The following is a 12,001-nucleotide window of genomic DNA, read 5'->3' as shown; positions in this document are numbered from 1 at the left end:
ATGCCAAACGTCCCGGAAGGTTTGCTCCTTGTGTTTAGAGGAAGCCATTTTCAATGGAGCTGACAACCAAGGTCCAATGGGGTTTCGAAAATGGTTGCGGGGGAAGAAGATGATGATTTGGCGATCCGGTGACTCATCGGGCTTCGTCTTTTCCCTTCACCTGCAGATTCACTAAACATTTACCATATGATGAACAAGATTTCAGTTTTCCAAGGCAAATATTTACCATTTGATGTTACTCATTATGAGTAACCTGGGCGGGCTCGAAAAGAAAGGATTTAGCTCTAAGATGGCGTAACATTGACGTCAGTTAATCGCTGCGTTTTAAAGACGCTGCTCTTTTGCATCTTAAACTATAAAACTCCAAACTCCCTCTCGCGCTTTCCCTCCTCCTCTCTTCACTTCCTCTCTCTCTTCAACAACTCTACTAACACACTCACCACTACCAACAATCCCACAATTGCATTTCTTCCAAAAAAATTAGGGTTTAAATCCTTTTAATCCCTAATTAATAAATTATGTAAGTTCAATTTCATTTTCCCCCTAATTCTAAGTTTCTTGTTCAATTTCTTGACATTTTCTTTGTTTGCTTACATTGAAGAAGGATGATTAATCTGGAAGTACGATGTCCGAAGAATGTCAACGGAATTTCAATCGATCCTAACCCTAGCTGGAACTTCGACAATCTTATGTCGGAATTGACTTCATTAGAGTCTAAGCTCTACAATAATGGCACTGATTCTTCGTTAAACCCTAAACCTTTCATTAAATCACCAGCTCGGTAATTAGTTGTGCTGTTCTTCGATTTGTATTACTTTTATTTAGAATTTTATGTTTGTTTTTCGTGAATTTGAGTTGAGTTAGTTTGTGGATTTGTGTGTGTGTGTTCGTGTGGTTGTAGAGATTTTCGCAAGATTGGAAGAAGAGAAACGAGTGTGGAGAACTCAAAAGCGTTCGTAATGCGAATTGACGATGTTGAGATGGATGAATTCGATGATGATGATGGAACTGAAGCCAGAAGCTTGGTGCCGTCTAGCCGATTTACGTTTACTGATACGTATCTCAGGTATTGTTTCCGAATTTTAAAGAAGTACATGTAGTTGTGCTTGTGCTCGTATACGTATGTTAGGATCATTCCATGATTAGTTACAGAGATGCTGATTGTTATGATGGTGTTCAAAATTGACAAGTAATTACATTGTAATTCTATAGTTTCAATAGGTTCTTGGTTTTTCAAGTGAAAAATTATGTGGAATAAGAGAGTTCAGTTTGTTGAATACATGATACGGTATACGAAGTATTAATTAAGGGAGTAGCTTCTGATAATTTTTTGTTAATTTTAAAGCTTATTCTTAGATTGAACCCTTATAATTAGTCCTTAATTACACATAATTTATCTGAGTTATACACCTTACATAAGCTGGTTATACTTCCTCTTTGATGGTTGAATTTGAGAAATATGCATCAATTTTGTAATCTTTGTCAGGTTAGTTGAGGCAATATGTTAAACTATTATTTTATTAGAAAATTTTAATCTTTGGACAACAGATTGCAAAGATAGTGTAATATTTAATAAGATGCTTAATTTTTCTAGTGAAAGTGATGATTCAGACGATGAGCAGATGCACCAAATGCAAGTTTCTGTGATGGAGAAAATGGGAGTGGTAGAAGGTGCATTCCTTGAGGTGGCGCATGAACACCAGCTCGGCGTTAAGGTTTGTTCTTGCTTACCTGGTTTGACTTCGTATCCCTCACCTGTATTGAATGCGCTCTTAGATCATTTTATGTAGTGTGCTTGCTTCCATTTTTTAAATGTAATTTACTTATGTCTAGTGTCCAAAAGCCATGAAGCTTCATTTTGAAGTCATATATCATTTCTTTTCAATTCGTTGGATTCTCACGGAAATTTATTTTACTGCCTTCATCCAAGGAATGCTGCATTGTTGCAGCTGATATCCGCCACATGCCTGCCAATTTTCTTAGTTACCTGATTTTTATCTTTGTAGACTTTGTGGGTTGGAAACTATGTTAAGTCAAAGACCATATATAATCTTCTGAAAGCACATCAGAAGGTGAAAAAATGATGAAGAAAAGCATTTTATGTAGTTCCCAGAGTTTTTATTTTATATAAATTTAAATGCAAAATTTATGTCAAATATCTTATGTGTAATATAGTTGTACAGGCTAAGAAGCTGTTTCTCTCATAAAATCTTAGGAAATGATAGATGGTGTTTGGTTGAGTATGGACAGCTCCACTAACCTAGGGGAACCTTAGCAACTTCCATTATTGATATTAGAACTTCCTAGAAAGTGTTACTTTCCATGATTTTGTCAACAAACTAACTTCATATTCTTTCCACTCCCTAGGATTTTCACTTCCCGTGTATTTTGATGTCAATCAAACAACTAGTTTGTCATTGTTCAAAATTTGAATAATGTTACATAATAATATAAAGGCAATTTTAGTTAATTTCTTTGTGTGTTTTTTTTTTTTAAAAAAAGTCAATTTCTTTGTTTCTTACATTCATGGACTTTATTTCTTTGTGTTTAAAAATAAAAAGTCAATTTCTTTGTTTCTTACATTCATGGACTTTATTTCTTTGTGTTTAAAAATAAAAAGTCAATTTCTTTGTTTCTTACATTCATGGACTTAAGCCTAATATAACATTTATTTAAGAACATAGGAGCATTTATGTTTTGTGTAAAATCTTTATAAATACACTATTTTCATCTTGTGGGTGTGTGCTCAATATATGAATTAAGATTCATTTTCTAAACTTCACACCTTCCATTATAAAAGAATGCAAGTTTCCAAATGCAACCTTGAAAGGTGTGATATCAATTTGCCATTTTGCGATTCCTTCTGAATCATATACTTTGGGGGGGGGGGGATTTTAAAGCAGACTCCCCTTTCGTTAGATAGAGAACTTATAAATGTTGCTTTTAAGGAAATCAGTGTACTCCATAATATAGTAAAGATGCCACTTAGATTCATTTGTAAATTTCCTTTTTTGGGAAGGAGGGATTAAGATTCTTTCGGGGGGCTGAAATAAATGGTTTTAAAATTTCTGACAGGAGGAAATCAGGAACCAATTAGCAGCATTGGAGACGCAGTTGGTGGCTGAAAAGGAGAAATCTACATCAGCCCTTGTTCAAGTTGAGAAAAACATTGACGTTAGACGGCAAATGGACAGAAAACTGGATTTGCATTACCAACGCAAGATGTAAGATACTGCTTAGATTCATTTGTACTCTTTCTCGTGTGTTGTGGCCTTGTGGGCCTTCTGGGTTCCTCCCTTTTAGTTGCTTTAGCATTGGCTGGATTTGAACCCATCTTTGAGGTTGTTACGGTTCAAGGAGTAGATGAAGCCGTCCACCCCCTCAGTCCCCCCCCCCCCCCCCACCTCTCACCCCGCGCCCCCCAACTCTGTTTTTTTTTTTTTACTCATTTACATATGTTGACTAGTCTACTTAGCTTTCTCTTGTTTGACTGTTTTTTTTTTTCTTCTTTCAACCATTGCAGTGCTGAAGCTCTTGATGATCACTTGACTGCCATTCAAAGGGATCATGAGCACAGATCACAGTTAGAAGAAAGAAAAATAAGAGATGATGCTGCTGTTGAAGAAGCAAAAAGAAAAGAGAAGGCTTTACAAGAAGAAAAGTTGTGCCAACAGAAGGCCAAGGAAGATCAAGAGGTTTATAAACTTAACACTGTCATATATACCATAGCCTAAAAAGGAGCAAGAAAGGTTGGGAGTAAAAGTTGGGAGATACTAGAGAATGGATTTATTAATTATTACAATTAGTGAAATACTAAATTAGATTTAAGGGGATATTTCTGTTTCACTTGGGTAATTGAATGGACCATTGTCACCTTTCTTTTCTGTTTTTGGGCTTCTGAAACCCAAACAAACAGCCCTTGCTGATTTTTTAAATTACTTAACTCTAAACCACATATTACTATTTCTGATATTATATTTTGAAGAACTTCCAAATCTCAGTGCAGTTCCATATACTTCCATGCATCACTTGTTGGATGTTCCTATGGGAGTCAAGTCAGTCAACATGGGTTGGCTTCTAATGATGTGTTGCACACTGAGTACTAACTTTTTCAGTCAAATTTGATGGAATTCTGGTTGTCTTATGATGCATGCTCCATTTTGACGTTCATCAAGTATTCTTTCACCTAAAGTAGGTATTTTGGACTTTGGAGTATATCATAACGTTCAATAGGGAGAGCTGCCTTTGAAGCATATAATGTACTCTTAGTGTTGTCTACATTTGATTGTTTTTATTATTATTATTATACACCTTCTTTCCTTGTTAGGTGCAGGCTAGACTTGAGGCTGCTAAAAGAGCTGAAGAAGAAAGAAAAGCTGCACAAGAAGCTGAAAAGTTGGCTAAAGAAGCTGCAGATAAACTGAAAGAGGAAAATTCGAAGAAGGATTATGTTAATGCACAAAAGGCTGCATTAACCACATCTGCTGCAAATGTTTCTAAGGAAATGAAGTCATCAGGTATTACCACTTGTATAGCAGATATAACAATCTTACATGTCTTAGTCTTGTTGGGGTATAAAGTGTACTCTCTTTCATTATTTCAATCTTGATAACTTAACTACTTAAGGATTTACTTTGATAGTTGAAATTATCTGCTAGCTGCCTAATTTAGAAGGGCAAAGGCCACAAGGAGGCTCAATGATTATGTTCAAAGCACTCCCATGACTGACCTTTTATGTCCTGTATTGGTTGGCTCATCTTTCATGACTGTGTGGTTATATCCTCATGGTGTAACAACCTGCGTAATTCCTCTACATATTTTTGACTTATGCTGTCAGCAAGCATTAGAATACAACCTTAAAGCATCAAAGTGTAACTAAAGAAGTGAAATGTTGTAGACATTTAATAAAGGAATTCACTCTTCCATGTCAAGTTTCTCCGCCTTAGGAACTCTTGTAGGCGTCAGTATCTCAGGGTTTCATTGCTGGATATGAAGAATGTGTTAACACCTGTTAGATAGATGAAGAAAAATTTTGGTGACTGTGGAGATATAGTACCAAACATATTGCAGATTCAGGACCCTTCAATATTAAGTCATATATTCTTCCTACTATTTTTAAGGTCAAATTGGTCAACTAAAGGGTTAAGATGAATTTGTGCCATACTATTTTGGCAAGATGTACTGACTGTTTGGAACATTACTAGGTCAATTGAGCTTCTTTGCTTTCATTGAAATATGTGTCAGCTTGCCTATTGTTTATTGTTTAAGTGACTTTTTACAAACTAGTTTTCCCCTCATTCTCTTCCATGAGAGTGACTTTATTTTCTGTACTTCTAGCTTGTGCTGTATTGATTCTTCATTCAACAACACTAGTCACCTTAACTTTCTTTTAACCCAATCAAATGATCCTTCTGATTGTAGGTAATTTAGTTAGGAGTGCAGTAAATGCTTTGAAGCTTGAGGAGCGAAGGCTTCAGATTTACAAAGAATTAAATGATAGGAACCAGTTAATCATTTCTGGTTCTCATACGGTAATGCCTGTACCCAAGATATTTTCTAACAGTTGATCAGTTTTTTGTTTCATGTTCTGCACTTTTTCTGTTGTCCTCTTTTCATCGAGTGCTTTTTTTTTCCCTGTGTGTGTGTGTTGTGGAAGGGGGTGGGGTGAGATGTATGGTTTGATCGTAGGCAATACTACAAGTATAACCCAGATATCTCATCTATATGTCATGCAATTTAATTGAAATTTATGTTGTTCCTCTACAGAATTTCGTCCCCAAAGAACGGGATATTAAAAGGACAATAAGACAAATAACTGGAACTATAGACAACGTAAGGTATGTCTTGCTCTGTTATTGCTGCTAACTCTGGTATGCTGAAGTGGTAGAAGCCGAGCACAAATTTTATATGTGCTTTTGTTAGTTGTGATTATTATTTAAGTGTAACATTTTGATTGTGCATCTGTATTTCTTGACATGACTACTAGTTTGTGAGTTGGTTGCTGATTAGAAATCAAATTAGTTACTGTACAAATCAATCTGAGAAGTATAATTGTAAGTTGCCTGTCCTCCCTACTATGTCCCATAGGTAATTTGGTGTAATATGTTTATAGTTACTTTGATGTTTAGAAGACTTTTTGATGTAACTCCATTCACCCCACAATAAACTTCACCTATGGGTTTTGCTTGTAGGTTAAGAATAGAGGTTAGAGAGAGTATAAAGTAAGAAATGGTGTGGGAATTTACAGATAATAGGAGGAGATAATATTAGAATGTGTATTTAAAATGGAAATGTTAATTTTTTTTAAAGATGGAGGATGTAGTATGTTTTGTTTGACAGAATTATGTATCTTTGAGTCGTTGACGTTATTTAAGGTTACATTAAATCAGGGACTTTTGCTGAACTTGGTTACTTTGGTGATAGATAACGTTTGTGAAAGCCAAGTATTATCTATCTGATAGTAGTTATTTTATGTCAATTTGCTATGCTTGGGTTCTATGTTAAACTAAGGATGTATCACCTAAGTATATGACTTCTTGTTTCTTCCCTTTACAATAATCTGCTAGTAAGGACTTGATATCAGTCAAAATAGAATTAAGTTACTTTGCTACAGCCTTGGAATTGAAACATAGGTCGTTATGTGAGTAGCTTATATGAAAACTCCTGTGGAAGAACTTTAGACTTAAGGCTGTTACCTGTAATTAACATGAGATGTGTTGTTAAATAGCATGCAGGTTTCGTTGATTTGGTTTTGAAAGATTTGTTTCATAATAATCTTTACTTCTCTGGGTTAATTAGAGGTGTGTTAGGGCTGGGGTTCATTAATCCCCTAAGACTTCCATGGGCTATGGCAGTATTCATAGTGAATTGCTGTAATCCTGGCAGTTACCGTGTTTGTTGAATTGGCACATTGTATAAATGTTTTTTTGAATTGATCGCAGGGTCCAATATGAAACTTTTGTTCTTGAATGATGTGTAATTGTATTGAGTGTTGCACTTAATAACTGTTGGCATTTATAGTGTCGATTTGATGAATGGACATGTTCTTAAGAATTTACTTTATGCAGATCCAAAGCAAGTAAACTGGTGGAGATTCTCAACGACCCAGTTTGTCCTCAGTCTGTTGCTGTGGCGATGTTTGCAAAGGAGGTATTACGTAGAATTTGATCCCTTAAAACAATTGCTTCCATAAAGTTCCTCCCTAGCTTGCCCATCTTTTTTTTGGGTAACCCCTTATGCTGTCATAAACTATTTAACAGAAATAATTCCATGACGCCTGTGATACTGAGTGTGATTTATTGATCGTATGATTTAAAAAGTCTAACTTTGGAATGGTATTTTCTATCACTTTGGGTATTATGTCACTCAAAAAACTGACAAATACAATACAAGACTGGATTTTAAGCTCATAACTATGTGTTGCATATTTACTGTTAAATCCTTTTGTTTCATGATACCCTAGTGAGCATTTAGTGTAAAATTGAGCTGAATCTGTTTGTTTTCCTTCTCATCCTTGCAGCAACTTATATTGATGTTATAGGCCTTTGACACTCGTTAACCAGGTGGTAGACACAGCTACTTAATAACTATTCATGAATTTTAAGTCTTTAGAGATATCTAACATTGAATTACTAAACATTCAGAGGTATACCTTGTGTTACTTGTTTATTTCCTTCCGAAAAAAACAAATTTGTGATAAAACTGAACCTGCTCCATCAGTAGTCTTTGGCCATTGTTAGAATTCTGTTTTCTGATGTGTAAGCTTTATTATGTATGTGCATCCAGTATATCTGAAAATTCTTCTATTCTCCCTCCATAGTCATCTTGTACATATGCTGATGCACTTCCTTATGTTGATGTACAGGTCATCTCTATTTTTGAAACAACAAGCCCAAAGTTCAACAGCTCTGCTTTTGCATGTGGTCATGTTATCGTCTATGTTAGTTCACAGGTACAGCTTGGTTGCTGCTGCTGCTTATGTTTTAATATATTCTTTGGGGATTTTCTGTGTAACTGTTAACTCGAATGAACAATACAAGAGGGGGGGGGGTGAATTGTATTGTGGAGGAACTAGGGTAATTTTTGCGGAATTCTTAAAGAAACTTAAACAAAAACTTTAAAGTGCAAGAGAGATTTTACGTGGAAAACTTCTTGGCCCTAATCAAGAAGAAAAACCATTACCACAAGGGATTTTAAACTCAACTCTTAATAATAATAGGGCAAACAACCTATTACAGATTAAGACTCTAAACTCAAGTTCCTCTACGAACTTAAGTTCCCCCTCAACTGATCCCTCAATAAGTTGAGCTCTCAAATCTCTCTCTTTCTCCTTGCTTCACTCAAAGCAATCTAAACACTCTAGAGTTTACCCAAACTCTACCCCAATACAACTCAAAGATAAAACTCTAAGATGCTAAGTACAAAGACACTCAAAGACTTAAGTGGATTTTTGACTCTTTTCAAAAAGCTAAGAATTGTAATGCTCAAGTGTACTTTTCAAAACAGAAAACTAATCGTATTTATACAGGAGGAAAGCAGTTGAAAACCTTACGTTTGCCTTAACTCCCACTACACCACAACTTCCATGAAATAAGGAAGTGTAGTTCGTGGATGCTTCGGCAGCAAGCTGAAGCACACAATAAGGAAGTGGTTCCTTTATTTTCTCAACTTCCTTGACCAAGTAAAAAGCCGTTTCAAAAATGGTTTTGCCAAGTCAGATTTTCCAAAGTATTAGGATAAAATCAAAACAGAAAATCTTTTAATAAATAAGATATTTTTTCTTAAAAGATAATTTTCCAAAATAAGATTAAATCTTGTTAAATCAAGGAAAATAAAATCTTTATAAACTGAAATTAAATCCACTTAAATCCTATCAATTAACAATGTACTTAACATATATACAAGAAGCCTAAAATAAACAATAACGATACAATAGACTCCTTGGAACACAGTGAAGCTTCGACTCTGGAGCTTCAGTTCCTCACTCAAGGAACTTGGCTTCTGATTGTCTTCTATGCTCATCCACAGCTCATCCTTAGACCTTGTTCCATGCTCCATTCTGACTCTAGAACTTCGTTGCATATAAGAACCTGTCAAGTACATCAAAGCTAATAGACAAAAGTTAAAGCCCTTATGGGTTTGCTTAGGTTCCTTGAGTCATCATCAAAACTTAAGATCAACAGTAACAAACCTGATCACTTCTCTGCAAATTTTCTACATTTGAATGGAAAAAACTAAGTTATGAGAAAAAACTTTGCCTTTTCTGATCTCGGATCACCTTCAATAGACATGGTTTGAACTGAGTCATACGTCTTTTTGACATCATTTTTGTTTAGAGGGGCTAGGTGAATCTTCATAAACCCCTCAAACTGGTATAGTGGTATAACTAGAATTACATGGCCAGACCTACAGCTGACTTAACAAAGCGTATCAAGTTGCTTATTTGGTTTGGGATATTGGGGTAAGGCAGGGGGATTATTAGGGTGATTAAAGCTTTTTCCTAGGACTCGATCTGCATTATGCAATTTTTCTTGATTTTGTATTTGTTTATCTAATAAATCAGGTCCCAGCTGTCATGGATTGTCTCCTTGCCGAATTTAACAAGGCTTGTATTTACACTGTTCCGAAGCATATAATGTACTCTAAGGTAACCATTGAGCTTAATTTATGTTTCGATACTTAGTCTAGAACTAGCCTCTTTTATCTTTTCTTCGGTCCTTTTGTTATTATTTGTGTTTCTCCCTTCTGAGCTCCTTGCCTAGCTCTATAGTGCTTCAACCATATTAAAAATTAATTTCCACATATCCAATGTTCCGTCTTACATCTTTACCAATTTACATTGACTGATGCATTTTTCCCATTTGATTTCAAAAGTCACTGCATCAATTGTCTGCATTGATTTCAAGCCTATGATCCCCCACCCCCCTTTTATAGGCATTTATTTTGCTGATCTTTCTAGGCTTATTTTGCTGTCTCAAATCTACCGACAGTCTCCTTTATTTGGCCTAGGACTGATAGTAACTCTGTGGAAGGTATGAAAAAAATACATGATTTTGTGGAAGATGAATGGAGGAATTTCCTATAACGATTGTTTTACACCAAGGATCTGTGGTCCTATTACTCTCTGCAACAGGTTTGGATGAAGAAATCCGTCAGATCGTTGTGTTTAGTTTTTGTTAATGATATCATTTTGGTGGATGAAACTAGAGATGGGAGGTTTATATGATAGGGACTAAAGCTAGAATCTCAAGAATTTAGTCAAAGGAGTAAAACTGAGTGCATGGAGTGCCATATATGTATTGGGAGAGGAGGCAAAGTGAAGATAATGCGACATTAAATGTGAAGAAACCCATTATTAAATGTTTGAAGTACAAATGGTTATTATGTGTGCCTTTAAAGTTAAAATTATATATTAAAGAACAACTAGATCAGCACTATTATATGGGCTAGAAATTTGAGAAGTTAAGGAGCATATTAAGAAAGATGATTGTAATAAAGATATGTTGAAATAGAAATGTGGAAACACCTTGGGCATAGATTTAAAAACGTAGATGTTCAGAGGGAAGTTGGAGTTCCAGATATTGAGGATAAGATGACAAGAGAATCAATCTTGAGGATAAATTTGCCATCAAGGAAGGTGGGGTGTTAATGGAGATTTCAAATGTTAAGGAGACTTGGTTGGAGGAAGATTCAAATGATATGTGCAAGAGCTAGTATTGGATAGAAGCGAATGGAGAAAGAAGATTTATGTTGACAGCCACAGGAGATAGATTATTGTTTCATGCAACCAACTCCATCCATTTGGGGATAAGGCTTTGTTTTGTTGATGTTATTACTTGTTTGTCCATCTTTACTTGATTTAACAGCAATGCAACTCTCTGAAATGTCAAATTTGATATCTTTCTCTCTTATGTATACAATCTAGGCTGCATTTGAAACGGAAGAATCTTATTACAAAGCCATTGGCTATCGAGAAGAAAATGGGAAGACAGAGACAACAGATAGCTATCTGGAACGGATCCATTCCCTGATGAAACTATATGGGGCTCTAGTTCAGGTTTGCATAATTGTATTGCTTTCCAAGATGTTGAAATTGCTTTCAATTCCCTCACATGTCTAAATTCATGTGCTATTTTTTTCCTTTTTATAGACGGTTGCTCAGGGTGTTCAGAACAAACATGGTTTGGAAGAAGGTTGGGCTTGGCTTGCACGGTTTTTAAATGTTCTCCCACCTAATCGGTACACTGCTGTTGCTCTTGAGGCTTTCCTAGAAGTAAGTTGGCAAATATTCGGGATACTTGCTCTTCATTCCTTTGATATATATTCTGATATATTTTGTCATGTACACAGATGGCAGGGTTTGCTCTCCATAGAAAATACAAGTCCCAGTTTGTAAAGGTACTAAACACCATTTCAAGGGAGTTTGTGCCTAAACTGAGAGCTCGAGACCCTAATGCTGGTTCAAAGATAAGTAGGATTCAGGAATACATAGAATCACAGAAGTTTTTACAGGAGCCAACAGGATGGCGTCTTCAGGGTGCTTTGCTGTCACACACTTATGTTCCAGAAGCAGATCAAAGACAAGAGCAATATCACCATGCTCCAAGCAGACACTTTACCTATCATAGGTAGCTTCTAATTGTATAGCAGCTGCTTTGAAATCATAGTGTATTATAGAAGGCAATATGATACATCTAGTGGTCTCATTTTTGGTATTTGCATTCTATGTTGAATGTGGTTCTAAAACTCTACATAAGTAGTTAAATGTCCTAAAAGTATCCCTTTTTTAGTGAGAGAAATATCCCATTTAATTATATAGGTCTTCAATGATTGAGTCATCATACATGTAGTTCTTGTATTTAAATGTTTAAAATTAAATCTACAAACAAAAGTTTATATGCTTTTTGTACACATTTTTGGGTGAATAATAAGTAAGAATTGATTGAGAAGAAAAAAAAAAAAAAAAAAAAAAAAAAAAAAAAAAAAAAAAAAAAAAAAAAAA

General features: G+C 35.3%; 1 protein-coding gene across 5 annotated transcripts; it reads left to right on the top strand.

Moving 5' to 3' along the window:
• Positions 1–396: 396 nt before the first annotated feature.
• LOC145601967 (mRNA export factor GLE1-like) lies at positions 397–11,910 on the top strand. Of its 5 annotated transcripts, none has more exons than XM_081658062.1 (15): positions 397–520; positions 602–781; positions 902–1,066; positions 1,595–1,715; positions 3,076–3,224; positions 3,524–3,695; positions 4,328–4,517; positions 5,422–5,531; positions 5,767–5,837; positions 7,068–7,149; positions 7,865–7,951; positions 9,563–9,646; positions 10,925–11,056; positions 11,150–11,272; positions 11,350–11,910. In XM_081658062.1, exons 2-15 carry the CDS (start codon positions 606–608, stop codon positions 11,629–11,631), a joined length of 1,944 nt encoding a protein of 647 aa, XP_081514188.1. In that variant the 5' UTR covers positions 397–520; positions 602–605; the 3' UTR covers positions 11,632–11,910. The 5 variants fall into 5 exon arrangements, with proteins under 5 accessions (XP_081514188.1, XP_081514189.1, XP_081514190.1 ...); XM_081658063.1 differs by having other exon boundaries at positions 414–520; positions 605–781; positions 4,334–4,517; XM_081658064.1 differs by having other exon boundaries at positions 414–520; positions 605–781; positions 5,431–5,531.
• The last annotated feature ends 91 nt before the right edge of the window (positions 11,911–12,001 follow it).

Source organism: Chenopodium album, chromosome 21 (assembly GCF_948465745.1).
Source record: "Chenopodium album chromosome 21, dcCheAlbu1.1, whole genome shotgun sequence".
NCBI classification, from domain to species: Eukaryota; Viridiplantae; Streptophyta; class Magnoliopsida; order Caryophyllales; family Amaranthaceae; genus Chenopodium; species Chenopodium album.
This window is presented reverse-complemented; position numbering and strand designations above follow the sequence as displayed.

Coding starts and splice junctions, on each gene's coding strand:
- LOC145601967 (XM_081658060.1), top strand. Junction 4,518..5,421: donor TAAGGAAATGAAGTCATCAG/GTATTACCACTT, acceptor TTCTGATTGTAG/GTAATTTAGTTAGGAGTGCA. Junction 11,057..11,149: donor TATATGGGGCTCTAGTTCAG/GTTTGCATAATT, acceptor TCCTTTTTATAG/ACGGTTGCTCAGGGTGTTCA.